An 18835-nucleotide genomic window follows, 5' to 3' on the forward strand; every position below is an offset into this window, starting at 1 on the left:
TCTGCTGGGTATTCTAATGAGAAGACTTTCGCTTCCTATAATTTATAAACAAAAAGAGGCACTGTTATAAATTTTTATGCCACATATTTCCTGCTGAAATGTCATTACAGTCTAAGATGCCTGAAGCCATGGCAAATGTCACCGTGACTCCAAATGCATTGTGTAGAAGTTGTTGGAGCAGATGTATAAAAGAATCACTCAGGAGGATTCTGAAATAAATGCAGGTCTTAGCCTCAGCACCTTCACTGGTGACTTGTAATTTTGAATCTCTTAACTTCCCTATTCTTGCAGACATTTTGAATTATGTTATTCATTACTGTATGTTACTCATTGTACAGCCTTGAAGTGGTGATTAGGAGAATTGCCTTTGTATAAGTCTGGGAGCTAGTCAGCTCTCTGCTGTAAACAACACCATGATTTACACATGCCAGGAAATGATTCTGTTACTATGTTTTCCAGTTAAATGCTAAGCAGAATTCATAATTAGTTGCCTCTTCCCAGCTACTTTCAACATAACACATAAAACCCCATCACTGTCTTGTACCCACATGGTCACCAACAAGCAAAGGCTTTTGAGTGATAATAAGTGATGTGTGTCGCTCCCCGTCTTCGTGGGGGAACGACACTAAGCCCTGCCTAGGCTTCATATCCGAGTCACGGCACCATTATGTCGCTCCCCGTCTTCGTGGAGGAACGACACAGGACTCTGCGCTGTTCTTTCGTCTGCTCGGCCCTCCCCGGGTTTGCTGCTGGTTCTTCCCGGGTTGGCTACTATCCCTTCCACCTCCGTGGAAGGGCAGTTCCCCCTGGCCACATTCCCCACTTCCGCAGGGGAGCGGCACACCGCCGGCCGGCTCTCTCGGGGGCTGCACAGGCGTTCCCCTTAGATGTTCCTCTTAGATGTTCCTGGTGCATGCCGTCTCTCTCCTCCTTTATAGTCCTCCTCCGCCAATCCTAACTCGGCTGCCCACACGCCGAGTACGCTGCTCTCCAATCAGGAGCAAGTCCTACAGTTTATTGGTTGAACTGGAGGCAGCTGTGTAAAAGCTGTTTTCTTCTCTCCCAGCGCCATATTGTGGGAGAGCAGATGCATAGAATAAGTCTTAATTCCAGTAACTTAGTCCAGTCCGAGCTGCTCCCCACAGATGTGTGAGGATGGGTGAGTTAAAGCAGGTGTACTTACATTTATGTGTTGATGAGTTGAAGAATGAGTAAGACATCTCTCTTGAGTCCTGTTGGAACTGGAAGCATTTCTCATTGAATGCAATTTGTAAATCTATGTAACCTGTTGATAGCAAAATAATAATGAAGTCAGAGGTTTTGGCAACATTGCCTAAGACTCTCTGTATGGTTGACAGTTACCAATTGTCTATTGAGTAGTTTTTCAATAATGTGGGAAGGCCGGTGACTTTTGATGGCTGCTCACCCTCTCAGCCAGAGATTAACCCATTGCGGCTGTCAGCCAGGAGTACACTGGGCATGCCACCGCCACAGCTCATCACGTGCTCTCTCCTTTGTGCTCTCTTTCCCAAGCACCGTATGTCAAGGTGTATCTACTAGATAACGGAGTGTGCATAGCCAAAAAGAAAACAAAAGTGGCAAGAAAAACGCTGGAACCACTTTACCAGCAGCTGTTGTCTTTTGAAGAGAGTCCCCAAGGAAAAGTTCTACAGGTATTTACTTAGCTCTGTATCCCCTGGCCGCAGAACATCTTTTCACAGAGTCGGACTTTAGACCCAGTTATCTCTCCGTCACATTGTTTTCTGTTTCTCACGACTGAAATATGTTGGAAACATCGAAGCAGTGGTCAGTACCATAAAACTACACACACTGTCCTCTTCTTTAAATGACTCGCGAACACCCATCACACATAAACTCCAATCTCCCTGCACGGCTTATGATCTTAGCACTCTGGGACAGTTCTAATGTACTTTTGGATTCCAAAAGTTAAAGAAAGCTACTCCATTAGTCAAATGCCACTACTTAAGTTTGTCTTTGATGTTGGAACACTAACTGAATGTGTTTTATTGTTCAGAGTACTTTACAAGACTTTTGTTATATACATGATTATGCTAACATTATTTTTAATTTTGCCAACAGATTATCGTCTGGGGAGATTATGGTCGCATGGATCACAAATCCTTCATGGGAGTGGCCCAGATACTTTTAGATGAACTGGAACTATCCAATATGGTGATTGGATGGTTCAAACTTTTCCCCCCTTCCTCCCTAGTAGATCCAACTCTGGCCCCTCTGACGAGAAGAGCTTCCCAGTCATCTCTGGAAAGTTCAACTGGACCTTCTTACTCTCGTTCATAGCAGCTGTAAAACTGTTGTCACAGCAACCAGCGTTACAAAAAAAAAAAAAAATCACAGGTCGCCAACCCTGGTAACACTGCATGCTTAATGTTGTGTCTTCTGAGCCTGTTTCTAGGGATACCACGCGATCCTGTGTTCTCAGAGGAAGTTGCACACATTGTGCCCTAACGAAGGCCCTCAGGTGAAAGAGCAGAACTATGAAGAACTATCAGGTTTAGAGTTCAATGACACTCATTTTTGGTCCAATCTGAAGCCATGGATTAATCTCAAAGAATCAGTCAGTTTCATGCAACAGAAGCCCTTTTCAACGGCACCTTTATATTTTTATCTTACCTTTTTCTTCATTTATCTGAACCCAAAGCCCCGTTATGCCACAGAAATGGAGCTGTACAGCCATGAAGCTATGTGACAGATCTAGGAGAGAAGTTCTAGGAAGCATCAGGTGAAAAGCAGAAGACCAAAGAAGTGGTCAGGAACAAAGCATCAGCCCCCCTCTGGATGGTGAACCTGAGCGGTCAGTCCAGCAGGGACAGTGGCAGACTCGGTAGCTCCTGTCAACCCGTCATTCCCTAATGCCAAGAGACTCTGGACTCGGGAAACAAGATTCTGTGGCAATGCTGTCCTGAATGAAATTAAAGAAACTCTTTTTGCATGGACACCGATTAGCTGAATACTTAAATTATTTTCTTGGGGCTGCAACTTGCAAAAAAAAAAAAAACAATAAAAAATCAGCCATTTTCAACAATTTATATTATTTTTAAAAATAAATTTCACTAGTGCATGGTTTTAAAAGGGGAAGAGAATGCAACAGGGTGATACAAAGAACACACCATGTTTTATTCTTTAATCATAGTCTGTGTTTTGGCAGACATTACAAAATGAAAGTACTTTCTAGAAGATACTTAAAATTCTCTTTATGTGACAAATGAGTGTAATAGATTCAATTTATTTCCCTGTTAAATATACAAATCTTATGAAGTTCCATATGTGCAAATTTTTTGCATCTTCCTTCCTCTTCTCTCTCTTTCCTCTTCTCCCTCTTTTACTCTTTTCTTTCTCCCTACCAGAGTGAATCTTGTACTAAAAAGTTACAAATTTTTCATCTGATCCCCTCTTATACCCCATGTTTGATTCAGAGCTATCAAAGCTTCTGAATTTATGAATTTCTCAAGGGAAAACAACTATTTAAGAGCTTTCTTTTATTTCAAGCATGTTGAAAAGGATTTTGCAACATGACTTGGGAGTAAATTGAAGTAAGTCAGCATGTATTTGACAAAGAAGATATCTGAACTTTTGCAATTTATTTGTACAGTGCATGGTAATTTTTTGTTGACCCTCAAAGTTGAGTTTACAGGAAAATCCTAAAATCATGTGGCCATTGTAATGTCTAATGAATTTATTTTAACACCAGCATTATTCATACAGGGGTTAAAGTATTATTTATAGAAGGTCTTAGGTTTTGTTTTGTTTTCTAATCAGTTAAAGCAGTTTCTTTAGCCAGTTTCCATTTACTATGTGTATAGAAACACTGCTAAAAATTTGGAGCCCTGAAACACAGGGCTGTTTATTAATTCATTTTTTCTGTAGTGAAATTCAATTTTTCACAAATTATATTTCTAAAGAATATATAGTAAACATAAATTTGCAAGAATTTTAAAGCTCCAATTTTTAGGTGACTCAAAAAAAGTCAGTATGCCTATTAATAGTTCTTTGATGCCATCACCAAAAGTCTATGTGCAAATCCCTAAAGTCAAAACCCCTGCCTTTGCTTTTACAGACAGTGATTACCATTGGGTGGTGCTGCAAGGTCAAATTTCTCCTAAGTTCCCCTATCTGGGGGAAACGTCACTGGTTAACGTAATCAGCCACCCATATTTTCTGGTTGTTGACATACACTTTAATAATACATTCTTACAGATTGATTTAAATTTCTTATAATAGCTTTTGAAACACATATACATTCCATTTATTTAAAGTAAGGCCATGCACAATTTCTTTTCTTTGCTTTTGTTTTTATTTTATTTTTTTAATTCAGTGCTGACCATTAAAAACTGTTGTGCTTGATATGGTGCAAAAGTTAAAAATGAGTATCACTAAAAATGCCTTCTCTTTATGTGGTGCAATATGAAATACACCGAGACTGTGTCTTGACGTTCTGTGATCTATGATGGACCCAGGTAAAGTTGTTAAAAGAATGGATAAAACTTTATTGAAATAATTTAGACATCTGTGTACCAGCAACAATTGATTTAATAGGCCTGTAGTGTCTACACTACCCCTTAGAGTAAACATTCACCATTCTCCTGATAGCAAGATGCAGTCACATAATCTTTTGTGCATATTCCTATACAAATTATTTCTAATTTTAATAAGAAGGACATGACTGAATGGAATATTTGTACATACTTGTCATTATGCAGTATTTATTTAAAAGTTGGTGTATTTTTTTTTTTAATTTTCACATGTCTGCACCTCAACTTGTGGTTTAGTCATGTAAATAGCACCATGCCAGTGACCATTGCTGCCCTGTACATAGTATGTTTTCAAAGTAAAGGGAATTTCAGTTGGGAAAAAAAGGGCAGATTAGTCCTGTAACAAACACCAACTAATGTAAATCAAATTCATTCTGGTGATGGTATTAACACTTTCAATAAAACATTTTCTTTACAGATGTTGTGTGCAGTGCTTTCTCTGACTTCTTCCCACACATCCCCAGCCTGCCACAGCATGTCCCTAAACTCGCTTGTCATTTAAAGACCACACAGTCGTCATTTCCTACCTCTGCATGGCATAAGTGGACTGCTGGTCTTAGCCAGTAGCCCTCAGGAGAGCATTTTCTTCAAGTACCAAAGACTCTGCTCACTTCACTGGAAGTTGCTGGTTGTTTTTCGTTTGTTTGTTTTTGTTTTGTTTTGTTTTAAGGTTGTTACTGGATTGAGGTGTTCTCTGGTGAAATGATTCAGTGACAAGTTGTATGGGGGTGAGAGGAGTGAGATTCTGAGTTAGTCATGGCCGTGACTGATGGCAGTTACCAAGAATCATGCACAGGCTCTGCTCTTTTCCTGGGCAAAAAGATGCCAGAGGTGGCCGTGATGTATGCTTCTGCGTCTCTCTGCCCAGCGCTGTGGGGTGAGGAGCGCATGCTGCCAGGGCCTGGCTCCGCTGTGTGAGTGTAAATGGGTGAGAGCTTCTCCATATCCTTCTAGGGCGTTTCCCCAAAATGAGAGAAAAAGGGGCCTCAGCGGTGTCCCATCCCTGGCACCCTCCCCAGAGTCCACATGTAAGAGCTACTTTGGTCTCTCACTTCCCAGTTATCCAACTGAAACCCAATCCTAGTGCTCTCCGGTCTTCAAGACAACCATTTCCTCCATTCCCAAGGACTCAATTCCAGTCCAGTTGCCCAAACCACTCCCATATTTCATTATTCAGGATTTGCTCCCTCTTCTAGTGAGCTATATCTTGGCTGTTCATACACTCCCATGATAAAAAAAAAAAAAATCCCCTTGCCTCTCTCATATGCCTTCTCTTGAAAAGCCTGTCTTTCTCAAAAGTGGCCTATGGTAGTGCTTCTCATGACTCCCAGCTCAGAACTGAGCCATACTAGCAGTTCCCGACTGAACCCTAAAATTGTCGCTGCCGTTGATGCCAAGTCCTTCACTCTTCCAGGGACCCCAGGTGCCAGTGTTCCCCAAGCAACAATAAGGAGCATGAAGGTCCCTCTTGTAAGGTCTGTGACAGAATTGGGCAAGAAATCACCAATGCTGTGTGCCTATCCCAGACTAAACCTTTACTGTTCTGTACACATAAAATCATACTCTGTCCATGTTTGTTTACATTCACTCAACACATGGTGCCCTCCCTCAATGTCCTGCTGGCATCCATGGACTAAATAAATAGAAGTTCACACACCCACCTTTGGTTTATAAAATGAGAAGCAGTGTGCAGGAGGAAAATTTTAAGTAAATGAACCAATTTTTTAAAAAGTGTGCCACTCAAATTTTCCATGTGGTTTGACTCAGGTCATTTAATTGCTGTGGAATTCATTTCCTCATCTGGGAAATAAGGAGTTTGAGCTATATACTCTGCTTTCATTAAATCAACACTTAACCAACATATAAGCGTCTTTATGAACCATATCTATTCTTTTTAAAAAAAATTTATTTATCCGAAAGGCATAGCTACAGAGAAAGAGAGCAAGAGAGAGAGAGAGAGAGAGAAATCCTCCATCTGCTGGTTCACTCCCCAAATGGCCACAATGGTTGGAGCTGGACACGTTCAAAGCCAAGAGCCAAGAACTTCCAGGTCTCCCCTGTGGGTGCAGGGGCCCAAGTACTTGGGCCGTCTTCCTCTGTTTTCCCAGGCCATTAGCTGGGAGCTACATTGGAAGTAGAGCAGCCAGCAACTGGTGCCCATATGGGATGCTGGCACCACAAGCATTACCTGCTACAGCATAGCACTGGCCCCTTTTTTCTTCTGTTCTCTAAGAACCAAGAACAATGCTTACCACATAAGTACTCAATAAATAACTGTCAAGCAATGTTTAGTCTGTTATTTCTGAAGCACTAGTCCAGGCATAGTGAAGAGAACATTTCATTCTACTGAAGAAGATACAGGCAATGAAAGATGACAAGTGTGGTAACTTGCCTAACGTGAAGCCCTGAGGATAGAAGGGAGGATACAACACGGCATTTAACCCAATCAAAGCAGCAGAGGCTGACATCTAGCATGATGGATAGGGGTTAAATAACAGGAGATGATGGTAGCAGGAGGCCAGACTAAGATGCAGAATATTCCAGAGAGAAGAGCGAGGGAGGTATTTGAGAGAACAGACTCATGAGTCTATGATTTTTTATCTTACAGTATCTCTTACAGTGCTTGTGAGTGAATGAATAGTGAACAAGTAGATACAGATTTCTCCATCCTGGGCTGTTTCTAAAACCACTGAGAGCTTTTTGCTTGTACCCGATGTGAGATCTCTTTGTAAATGAGATAACTAGTAAGAGCTAATTCTCTAGGTAATTATATCTAACATGGTTCTGAGTGCGACTCAGCCCTTAATCCCATTAAATGGTTAGGTCTTTGACTACAGGAACCAAAGCCTGTGGTTCTGTTTTCAAGATTAAGACCTGAGCATATTGTAGGGCCTTAACTGTGAATGCCCCTTCCAGATATTGCCTGAAAGATCACTATCATCAACCTAGAAGATTCCCGAGTCCTGAAGTTTATGTTCATAATTTGCATAAGATTGAATCAAAAAGCCTATAGTGCCCTTCTGTCCTTTGAGCACCAGATTCCTGTCTTTTTGCCTTGGGACAGGGCACCCTGTGGTTCAGTGTGTTTCCTTTTCTGATCTATCCCTGTTGATCCCATGAGATCTGTCACGTTGTAAATAATCCCATTCCTCTGTCCCTATTGAATGATGTGGAGTTGTAGACTCTTAAACTAGGTCGACCTGTGCCCTTGCCTGTGAAGGTTCATTTTTGTTTTATTTACTTTGCTTTCCTGCCAAAGAGGCAGTCCATCTCCAGTGACAAAAACTATTAGATAGAAAAAATAGAAATGAGGAACTGTTGGTGGCTGCTGTTTTCTTATGTATGATAAACGTTCATTTATGATAGAAGAAACTCCACAAAGTCAACTGGAGGCAAGAATTGGAGAGACAGTCCTACAGATGTCACATTCTTGATTCCATTATGGTTGAGACCAGCTGCCTCTTTGCTCTTCCAAGACAGCCCACACATTTTAGCTGTAGTTAGTTGGGGTTCCTGCTGCTTGAGGTCATTAGTCTTAATACATTTGGTCAACAAGTCCAATGAAGTTGTAAGATATTGGAGGAATCATTGAGGTTACCTATGGCAACCTCATAACATTAGGCAAAACCCTTAATGGTGGGCATGCAGCCCCTGCTTGGTAAGTGGATGGAGAAATAAACTGTGCAATGCATTTCACATTTCACTCCATAGTTTGTATCTGGCTCTTCTTAACGCTTGGCCTAAATATCCCTTCCGGTATTCTGTACTTCCTGGGACTCGTACTGCCTTCTAGAAATACGGCCTGTCCCTCTCCCACAGATTGTCCTTCAAATATTTTAAATTCAATGACATTATTCCCAATTGATAGGAAGAAGAATAGCATGTTGGCTAAAAGTGCTTGTTCTGGATAAAAATGCCCAAGTTCAAGTATGTGTTCCCTCACTAGTCATGTAACCTTGATTGAGTCATTTATTCTGTTTTCTCATCTATACAATGAGGGAAGGGGAAATAATAATAATACCTGGCTCACCTGTTGAGAGGATGAAATGAAGTAACATGGAAAAGAGACTTAGCACAATATCAAGCATGTAAGACCAAATACGTGTTGACTATTGCTGTAGAGGTGAGATTTGCAATTATGCTTCTATTCTCTCTGGATGCTTCTAATCTCTCCAGCCACATGTCTCTTACTAGAAACCTTATCATCTTACTTATCCTCTATCCACCCTCTCCAGAATTAAGGAAATGACAGTAGATGGGTATGGGTCCAAGTACTATGGACTCTGCTTCTATAGGTGCCACTTGTGAACCTGTTGCCTCTTTTTGCAGCCACTTCACATGTCAGACTGGGCTACTGGTCAACCAAATCTCTCAGATTGGCCATCATGGCAATTGCTTGCTCATTCTGTCCTTGTGGCATTTCATTTTTAGCCATGCACACATTAAAAAGTTCATTCTTGCTAAATTGTTTCTTACTTGTTTTGTCTAGCATTCCAGTCTACCAAAACATTAGGACTCTCCTAAGCCTGGCATTCACGCTGTTGTATGCTAAAGCTTCAAAACTCACTAAACATACTACCTTCCACTACCCACAAACCTGATCAGGGCATTTCCTCAGTCTTCATCCATGTCTTTGTGAAATGTTGACCAAAGTAGGGCCAAGATCAAAGTTTCCTAACTCTCTGTGGGTAATATTAATGTGAATAATAATGACTGTCACGTAGCACCTTATAGTTTACAAAGTTAATATGTTATTTAAGTTAACCCTTATGATTACCTTATGAGGCAAGTAGTGTCACAGTCTTCAGTCTGCAGATAAGAAAATGGTAGTTCAAACAGTTTGACTAATGTGACCAAGGTCTCCCATCTGAGAAGTGGCATATCCAGATGCAACCCTGCATTCTCTGACAAGACACCAGGTTCTTCAATCCATTGTGAAGCCACTGCACCTGGCCATAATCCACCATGCACATCCCCCACTTTATCCATGGGGAATTCGTGCCTTTCTCAAATGACTTACTGAACTATAAATACGACCACAGACATCGACTATGTCTTCCTTGTAGAGCAGTCTAGGTGCTAACAAACAGCGTGGTGGGACAGGGTACAGCAAGGGAGGAACAGGTTGCTGGTTACGATAACACTGACGTTTTTGTGTTATAATTGGGATTTCATGAGAAAATGTATATGAGTTTGGCACAAAGTAGGCACACCCTAATGACAGCTCTTTTTCCTATCATGACCTGTTCTATAGTTTTACCATTTTCAGCTGAAGATCATTCTAGTTGTGGACAAGAGAAGCAAGAGAGAATTCGAAGACGTTCTAGCAATTTTTTTCCCATCATCACCTCTCTGCAGCAGAAGGGATTTCCCCTTCCTTGACAACTGCATGGGCCCGAAAGAACTGAAAGAGCTATATTTATCGCCGTCAGTGCTGCCCCAGCCTTACCAGAGTCACTGTTAAGAGTCTGAAAAAGCCCACCGCCCAAGGAACGACTCCAAGAGACTTTTCTCTCATGCAACCAGCAAAGGGTTAAAGATTTATTGATTATCCAGCATGCTGGGGATGCCTGATCATACAAAAGCAGAGCAGCCCCGAATAACCAAAGGTTAGGGTTTATAAAGGCAAAAACCGCAAAACCGGGAAGGGGGGAATACATGGTTGCTATGCACGGTTGCTATACACAGTTGCTAAAATCAAAAGAGAGTACATAAAATCAAAAGAGAGTATATGGTTACTGGGGTCAACATAACCTAAAACCTAAGTGAAATTAATATTTATCATAATCTTGACAATACCAGTTACAATATTACAATTAGCAATTAGGACTTGACATTAATGTAAGACACAGACAAATCACATCTTTATTATTAGCCCAGGTAACCCAGGTGCAACCTTTCAACTTTTAAGCTTGAGCAATCATGCTAGGGGGTTTTTGTGCTCTGCCAAGGGTGATGTAGTGCACTGCTATTGTCCGACTATTTGAGATCATAGTTTCAGACCAGAGTCTCACGGTAGGGGGGTGCTTTCTCAGAATGGAGTCTCAAGTGTTCCAAAATGGAGTCCCTACTGTCAAGGTGCTACTTCACTCTGTCTTATTTTTACAGCTGTACCAGGAAGGTTTAAACCTGTAAGCTTAAGCTTAACTTTTTACACCCGCACATATACAATTTTAACTCTTCATCACCTTCAGCCTCCTGCCACTGCACCTCCAGGTGCATGCCCTAGTTCTGTTCCTTCATTGGGATCCAGTCTCCTCCCTTTACATTTATTGGTTAAAATCTGAGTTCATCAGTGCTGTCTCTCTGTAATCAGACTGCTTGGGACTTTAGTTTTATTTATATACCTGTTTATGTATTTTTGTATATTTCTCTATATTTTGCTTGCTTTTATCTTTCTCATGGGAATTTTAGAGTGATAATTTAAATTTTTCTAGATTCTTCCATGCCTTTTTAATCATTACCACGTCTGCCAGGAAATAATCCTTATATCCTCTGAATGTTTCAACACATCATTTTAAAACGCTAGGGAACATGTCAGATAATGACCAACATCCATTTTCCTCACTGCTCTGACTGCATAACGAGATGGCAACTTCCTCCCAGTGTGTGTACATCACAAACTAGTTTTTTAAAATTATACTCCATTGGCTTCTCCCTAGAATGCCATTTATTTGCTGTTCAGCATTGACCAAGTCATCCATATTCCCTGCAAACTGGAAATAGTAAAACTCCCAATTCACTGGACTGTCAAAGGAATCAAATGAAATGTGGTACATAGGACATACAGCACCTTTCACGCCATAAGACCTTATGGATCTTCAGCTGGGAAATAAGTATGTACAAATGCCCCATATTAAGAGTATGAAAAATTGATTAGAATGACTTGAAAACCATTCTATGCCAGTGCCACGGCTCAATAGGCTAATCCTCCACCTGCGGCGCTGGCACATCGGGTTTTAGTCCCAGTCGGGGCGTCGTATTCTGTTCCAGTTGCTCTTCTTCCAATCCAGCTCTCTGCTGTGTGTGGCCCGGGAGTTCAGTGGAGAATGGCCCAAGTGCTTGGGCCCTGCATCCACGTGGGAGACCAGGAGAAGCACCTGGCTCCTGGCTTTGGATCAGCGCAGTGCGCCGGCCGCAGCGGCCATTTGGGGGGTGAACCAACGGAAGGAAGACCTTTCTCTCTGTCTCTCTCTCTCACTGTCCACTCTGCCTGTCAAAGAAAGAAAGAAAGAAAGAGAGAAAGAAAAGAAAAGAAAACCGTTCTATTCCTTGCCTGTCTGTCTCACCTAAGGCACAAATCCTTCTAAGCAAGCAAAACAGAGCTCCCTTTGGACAGTCCAGGCCAAGTCGGGTATACCTGCTGGTGGATTTGGAGGTACGAATATTTCTGGAGATGAATGTATCCCCTTGCAGTGGGGCAGCAATCCACTGGCTGGGGCTACGTGAGAAAACAGGCCCCAGTAAGGGATCCCTAGCAGCAAGCAGCCCAGGACCTTTTAGAATGGAGCAGCGGCCTGGCAGTTACTGAAGACAGGAATGGCAGGGGCAGGTGTTTGGGGCAACAGCTTAGGTCGCTGCCTGCGACACCTGTGGCCCATCTGTGAATCCCAGCCACTCTGCTTCCAGTCCAGCTTCCTCCTCGTGCCCTCCCTGGGAGGCAGCAGATGACGGCTCAAGTAAGCAGGTCCCTGCCACCTACGGGACAGATGTGGATTGAGTCCCGGCCCTACCTTCCACCTGGCTGAGTCCCAGCTACTGCAGGCATTTGAGGAGTGAACCATGGATGGAGGATCTCTCTCTCTCTCTCTCTCTCTTTCTCTATCTCTCCATTTTATTTTCAAATAAAAAAGAAAATAAATAGAAAAAATTTTAAAAATAAACAAGACAGAATTTTCATAATGCATGGGTTGGGGGAGGAGAGTGGGCAGCACTGTGGCATAGAGGGCTAAGCCTCCACCTGCAGCACCAGCGTTCCATATGGGCACCAGTTCATGTCCCGGCTACTCCTCTTCCAATCCAGCTCTCTGCTTATGACCTGGGAAAGCAGTGGAAGATGGCCCAGGTGATTTCACCCCTGCACCCACATGAGAGACCAGGAAGAAGCTCCTGGCTCCTGGCTTCAGATCAGCCCAGCTCCAGCCATTAGGACTTTTGAGGAGTGAACCAGTGGATGGAAGACCTTTCTCCCTGTCTCTCCTCTCTCTGTGTCTGTAAACAAATCTTTCTTTAAAATGCTGTGGGGAAGTTTCATTCTGCATGGGCTGGCTCTGTGTGCCCCGCAGAATCAAGGATGGGAGGGGACATCTCAGCCTCTGGACGTCACAGCCGGTGGGAGAAGGGGGCCCTCTGGATCCTCAGATGTGAGTGCTGCACCTTTGTTTCCTCGGCGAGGAACTAGGTCTGGCTCTGCTCCAGTTCTCACCTCAAAAGTCTGGGCTTCCCATGCCTAGGTCTGGGAGAGTGGGGACACCAGGCTTCCTGTGGGGGGAGGGTGGGGGTTCACAGTCACCCAAGACTGCAGAGACCCTGCGGATTACCGTGGGACTCTGACGATACACTGGGTAGCCCGATCTGGACCCAGCAACAACTCGGGCCCTGTCTGGGTAGTGAGGTGCAGCATGACAGCAAGACAGCAAGACAAGTCCAAGGCTTTCTTGGCAAGTCTCAAGCTCTAGCAGGAGAAATAGGGGACATCGTGAGAAAAGCTTTGTGTTGCTGAGTGCATTCTTATTTTGTTATAGAGCTTTGTGTACGAACATCCCTGAAACGGTATTTAATCTTTAAAGATTTATTTATTTATTTATTTGAGAGGCAGAGTTACAGATAGAGAGAGGGAGAGACACAGAGAGAGGTCTTCCTTCCGCTGGTTCACTCCTTAAATGGCCTCAGCGACCAGAGTTGGGCAGATCTGAAGCCAGGAGCTTCTTCCTGGTCTACCTCTGGGTTCAGGGACCCAGGCACCTGAGCCATTTTCCACTGCTTTCCCAGGCCATCAGCAGGGAGCTGCATTGGAAGTGGAGCAGCCAGCACTCAAATCAGCACCCATATGGGATGCTGGTGCCACAGGCGGAGGCTTACCCCGCTACGCCACAGTGCCAGCCCTAAAACTTACTTTATTTATGACATCATTTAAAACACACACATACACAGACACACACACATGTACACAGACACACACACACATACACAACAGTCAAAACAAAAAATCTCCAAAGCTTTTGAGAAGAGGGGCTGAGGGGTAGAGCCATTGTGATGTTCTGAGATCTGTCCAGCACTGAGCATTTATTTATTTATTTTTATTTTTATTTTTTTATTTTTTTATTTTTTGACAGACAGAGTAGACAGTGAGAGAGAGAGACAGAGAGAAAGGTCTTCCTTCCGTTGGTTCACCCCCCAAATGGCCGCGATGGCCAGTGCGCTACATCAATCCGAAGCCAGGAGCCAGGCGCTTCCTCCTGGTCTCCCATGTGGGTGCAGGGCCCAAGGACCTGGGCCATCCTCCACCAGCACTGAGCATTTAAAGCTGCCAATTCAGCCCACTCTCAGGTACAAACCCAATGCCCAAAGACTATGAGAGAAAGGATTCTGGATCCAAAAAACCAGAAGTCGAGTTCTTCAGGGTTCTTGGAGAGAAGTGATGAGGTATAACACAGTCTCAAGTTTTAGAATCATGTAAGAAACAGGCTCTTGGCTTTCAACAACCATCTGCATATTAAAAGTACATCTGTCCTGGCTTCTCTCTTTTCACAGCGCATCCTATTTTGGTACTCAGATGTAAAGACTGGACTCTTCATTCAAAGCTCGAACTCTTTGTTCAGGGCGTGAAAGGGGAATCGGGGGTAGGAGGAGGGAGAGGGAAGAAGATTGTAAGAAAAGAAAGTATTTTCAAAACAACCAATCCCTGAATTAGAATTTGGTCTATTTTCCTTGGGCAGAATTTGGTCCTTTTTTGTGTAGACCTGGCTCAGAGCAAGGCAGGTAAGCAAGGTGAGTGTGAGACCAGAAACAAAATGGAAACAGGAACCAATCCTTAGAGGCTGCCTTCAGTTATAAAATTGCATCCAGGTCTCTCTGAAGAGCTGGGAGCACCTTGACGTCAGGGGGAGGGAGAGAGCTCGTGCTGTTAAGAGGACACTTACCTCCCGGGGCACAGGGACCCGGGAGTGCACGGGCCACCCCAGAGCAGCACTGGGGTTCTAGAAAGAAAGGCCTTGCTTTTGCAGCACAGCGAGTGGCCATCGGCAGCACCTTGCCCCAGCTGCGGTCACATTTGGTGTGTCTGGTTTTTTCCTCTCTGTTCTTCTAAAATGGATGTATCAAAGTATTAACCTGCCCGGCACAATATATTTTGAGCTGGATAGACCATCAGCTACATTTTGAACACATTCTTTAGCACTCATAAAATAGGATCTGAGCACATGAGAGAGAGGAGAGGGCTCTGGCACCCAAGGAATGGAAAGGGAGGCATCAGCCATCAGCAGTCCTGGAAGGAACCTGGACAATGCAGGCATGTGCCGTTCTTGGTGTCCAAATTGTGAAACTTTCGGACTGCCGCTTGCTCTTGCCTCAAACACATAATGTGATCTTAATAATGACAATTCTGGATAACGTGGTACAAGTCAGTATATTCCCCAAGTTATACATTTTTTCCAAATATTCAGACAGCCAAGGGCCTATGTACCTCAAATGGGATGTATCCTCTGCCATACGGGATGCATATGAGAAGGGAGCACAGAAGGTTTGGTTCATTTTCTTGGAAGGCTGCTCAAAGGAGGTGAGCCTTTCTGCTTACTGTCTGGTCACCTGTTTCTATTTTCACCAATACACAAGGATAAAATGCTTATACCAAAGGACTTCAGGAATTTACATGACAAAGAAATGATTGCATCCAACACAGCCAGCATATAGTAAGTACACAACAACCAAAGTTATTTTTTGTATCAACTGGGAATTGCATTCAGCCATAAGTAATAGACCTCAATAAAAGTATCTTAAAATACTCAATAAAAGTCCTCAATAAAAGTATCTTAAAATTATAGACGCTTGTGTTTTTTCAAGGTTACCTCTTGGATACAAGATGATAGCTGCAGCTCTTGCTGTCATATCTACACTCTAGGAAAAATGAAAACAAGAGTAAGAGGGAAGACAGAGGGTGCCAGTCCTGGGAAGCTACATTTAGTGCTTTCCTGGAAGTCTTGCCCAAGATTTTTAATCTTGGAGGAGATAGATTACTAATTCAAGAATTTTTATACATACTTTTTAAAAATATTATTTATTTATTTATTCATTTATTTGAGAGGCAGAATTACAGACCGTGAGAGGAAGAGAGAGAGAGAGAGAGACACAGACAGAGACAGAGAGAAAGGTCTTCCTTCCACTGGTTCACTCCCCAGTTGGCTGCAACGTCCAGAGCTGAGCCGATCTGAAGCCAGGAGCCAAGAGCTTCCTCCAGGTCTCCCACGCAGGTGCAGGGGCCCAAGCACTTGGGCCATCTTCTACTGCTTTCCCAGGCCACAGCTCTGCTGGATCAGAAGTGGAGCAGCCGAGACTAGCACTGGTGCCCATATGGGATGCCGGCACCACAGGCAGAGGATTAACCTACTGCACCACAGCACCGGCCCCCAATACTTTTATCATATTAAGGAAGTTCCCTTTTATTCTTAATTTTCATATCACAGGGGGCCGGCGCTGTGGCTCAGTGGGTGAACGCCCTGACCTGAAGTGCCGGCATCCCATATGGGCGCCGGTTCTAGTCCCGGCTGCTCCTCTTCCAATTCAGCTCTCTGCCATGGCCTGAGAAAGCAGTAGAAGATGGCCCAGGTTCTTGGGCCCCTGCACCCACATGGGAGACCAGGAGAAAGCTCCTGGCTCCTGGCTCCTGGCTTCGGACTGGTGCAGTTTTGGCTGTTGCAGCCAACTGGGGGGTGAACCATCGGATGGAAGACCTTTCTCTCTCTCTGCCTCTCCTCTCTCTGTGTAACTCTGACTTTCAAATAAATCTTTAAAAATTTTAAAAATATTTTCATATCACAGATAAATTTTAAATTTGTCAAATACTTTTTCTGCTTCTGTTGGGATCATTGTTTTTTCTCTGATAGTTTGTTAATATGATGACCTATAGTGATTGATTTTTCCAGTGATAAACCATTTGAGAATTGGGAAAGATTCCAAACTTGATCATGATGATTATCATTTTAATGTATTGTTGGATCCAAATTATAACATTTTATTAAGAATTCCCTTGTCTCTATTCATGAGATAATGATCTTTAATTTTTTTCCTCTAATATGTTTGTCATATTTCATATCTGGGTTATGATGGTCTTGTGAAAAAACTAACTGGAAAATATCCCTACCTTTATTTTCTGACTGAACTTGTTAAGACTGGCATTTTTCTTTTTCAATTACTTGATAGAATTCACCTGTGAAGTCATCCAGCCCTGACGTTCTTTTTTTTTTTTTTAATGGGAAGATTTTGGTTATAAATTAAATTCACTGTGTAAATAAAAGACTTCTAGAGTATCAGAAAATTCCCTTAAGAGAATTTTTAAATTTTATATAAATTAGTATATTTACCATTACAATAAGCTTTTGTAATATTTTTGTAATCCTTCTAGTGTTCATAAAATCTGACATGATTACCCCTTTTTACTCACAATCCTGATAATTTTCTCTCCTGATCAATCTTGCTACAGGTTCATTCATTTTGTTAATCTTCTCACTGTGTCACTGTTGAGGTCTGTAATATTTCTCTATCCTTTGTTTTGTATCTCGTAGATTTCTGATCTTTATTGCTTTCTACTTCCTTATTTTCTTTGTTCTTTTAGTGTTTTTTTTTTTTAAGTGGAAGCTTGGATAACTGATTTTAAACCTTTCTTCTTTTCTAATATAATTCTTAAGTTTATGTTATATTTCTTCCAAAACACTACTTCACTGCATCTCACAAATGTTGACTTGTATTTTTATTATTATTCAGCTCTCATATTTTATTACCTTGTGATTGCTATTTGGATCCATGGGCCATATGGAAGAGTAGTAATTCCAAAGATTTGGGAGTTTTCTAGCCCTATTATTGTTATTGAATTTTAATTAATTCTGGTTTGGTCAAAAATAAAACTACAAGATTTTGATTTTTTGAGATTCATTGAAACTTATTGTCCAAGTCTTTACTGACCTTGTTGACATGCCAAGTGTACTTGAAAAGGACATATACTTCTCAGGTGTTGGGTGTAGTGCTAGTCTTCTATAACTATTAAGTAGGTCAAGTTGATTGATATTATTGTTATAATATTTTATATCCTTATTGATTATCTGATGTTATCAGTTACTGAAAGAGAAGTACTGAAATCTCTGTTTCTAAGTGAGTCCATTTCTTCTTTTAACTCCGTCACTTCTGTTCATGAATTCTGAACATCTGTTACTAACTGTATGGGAGACATTATTACTCTCTCCTCCTGATGAGTTAAACAGCTTATCGTGGGTAATGTTCCTTATCTGGGAGTTTACGTTGATGTGATGCCTATACCGTCATCCTTATACACAGTGTTTCCAGCCTTTGAATCTGTCTGTGCCGGTTTATTGAAATAGCATCACTGTCTCTTTTAGGCAGTATAAGGTTTGTTTTGCTTTTTAATCTAGTCTAATGACTTCTGCTTTTTAATTGAAATGTTACATTTATTTACATTGAATGTAATTGTTAATATGGCTGAGTTTAAGTCTACCATCTTGACATTCATTTCCAAGTTATCTTATATAATTTTATCTATTCTTCTTTCCCTGTCTTTTAGATTATTCTGTTTTAACATCCTACTTTTAATCCTCTATTTGCTTTGATTAATTTTTATGGTTGTATTCACTTCAACTTAGAGTTGATATTTTACAAATCAAATAAAATGTAAGAATCTTACAACAGCAAAATTCTACTTACTTTGCCTATTTAGCTATTGTTGTCAAATAGTTTGTTTATGGGGCTGTTGCTGTGACGTAGCGGCTAGAGCTGCCACCTGCAGTACCGGCATCCTATATGAGCACCAGTTTGAGTCCCAGCTATTCCACTTCTGATTCAGCTCTCTGCTATGGACTGGGAAAGCAGTAGAAGATGGCCCAAGTGCTTGGGCTCCTATACCCACATGGGAGACCCAGAAGAACCTCCTGGCTCCTGGCTTTGGATAAGCAGGGCTCTGGCTGTTGCAGCCAACTGGGAAGTGAACCAGTGGATGGAAGACCTCCCTCTCTCTCTCTCTGTCTCTCCTCCTCTCTCTG

General features: G+C 42.2%; 1 protein-coding gene across 50 annotated transcripts in view; it reads left to right on the plus strand.

Annotated features, from left to right (window-relative positions):
- The window catches only part of RIMS2 (regulating synaptic membrane exocytosis 2), a 701736-nt gene extending 699343 nt beyond the window's left edge, over positions 1-2393 (plus strand). For all 50 annotated transcript variants that reach the window (XM_070075383.1, XM_070075384.1, XM_070075385.1 and 47 more), the window contains 2 exons: positions 1534-1673; positions 2101-2393. In XM_070075383.1, coding sequence (XP_069931484.1) covers positions 1534-1673; positions 2101-2319 — 359 coding nt within the window. In that variant the 3' untranslated portion in view covers positions 2320-2393. The remainder of the gene's footprint in view (positions 1-1533; positions 1674-2100) is intronic.
- Positions 2394-18835: the final 16442 nt, after the last annotated feature.

This window comes from Oryctolagus cuniculus, chromosome 6 (assembly GCF_964237555.1).
Source record: "Oryctolagus cuniculus chromosome 6, mOryCun1.1, whole genome shotgun sequence".
In the NCBI taxonomy this organism is placed as follows: Eukaryota; Metazoa; Chordata; class Mammalia; order Lagomorpha; family Leporidae; genus Oryctolagus; species Oryctolagus cuniculus.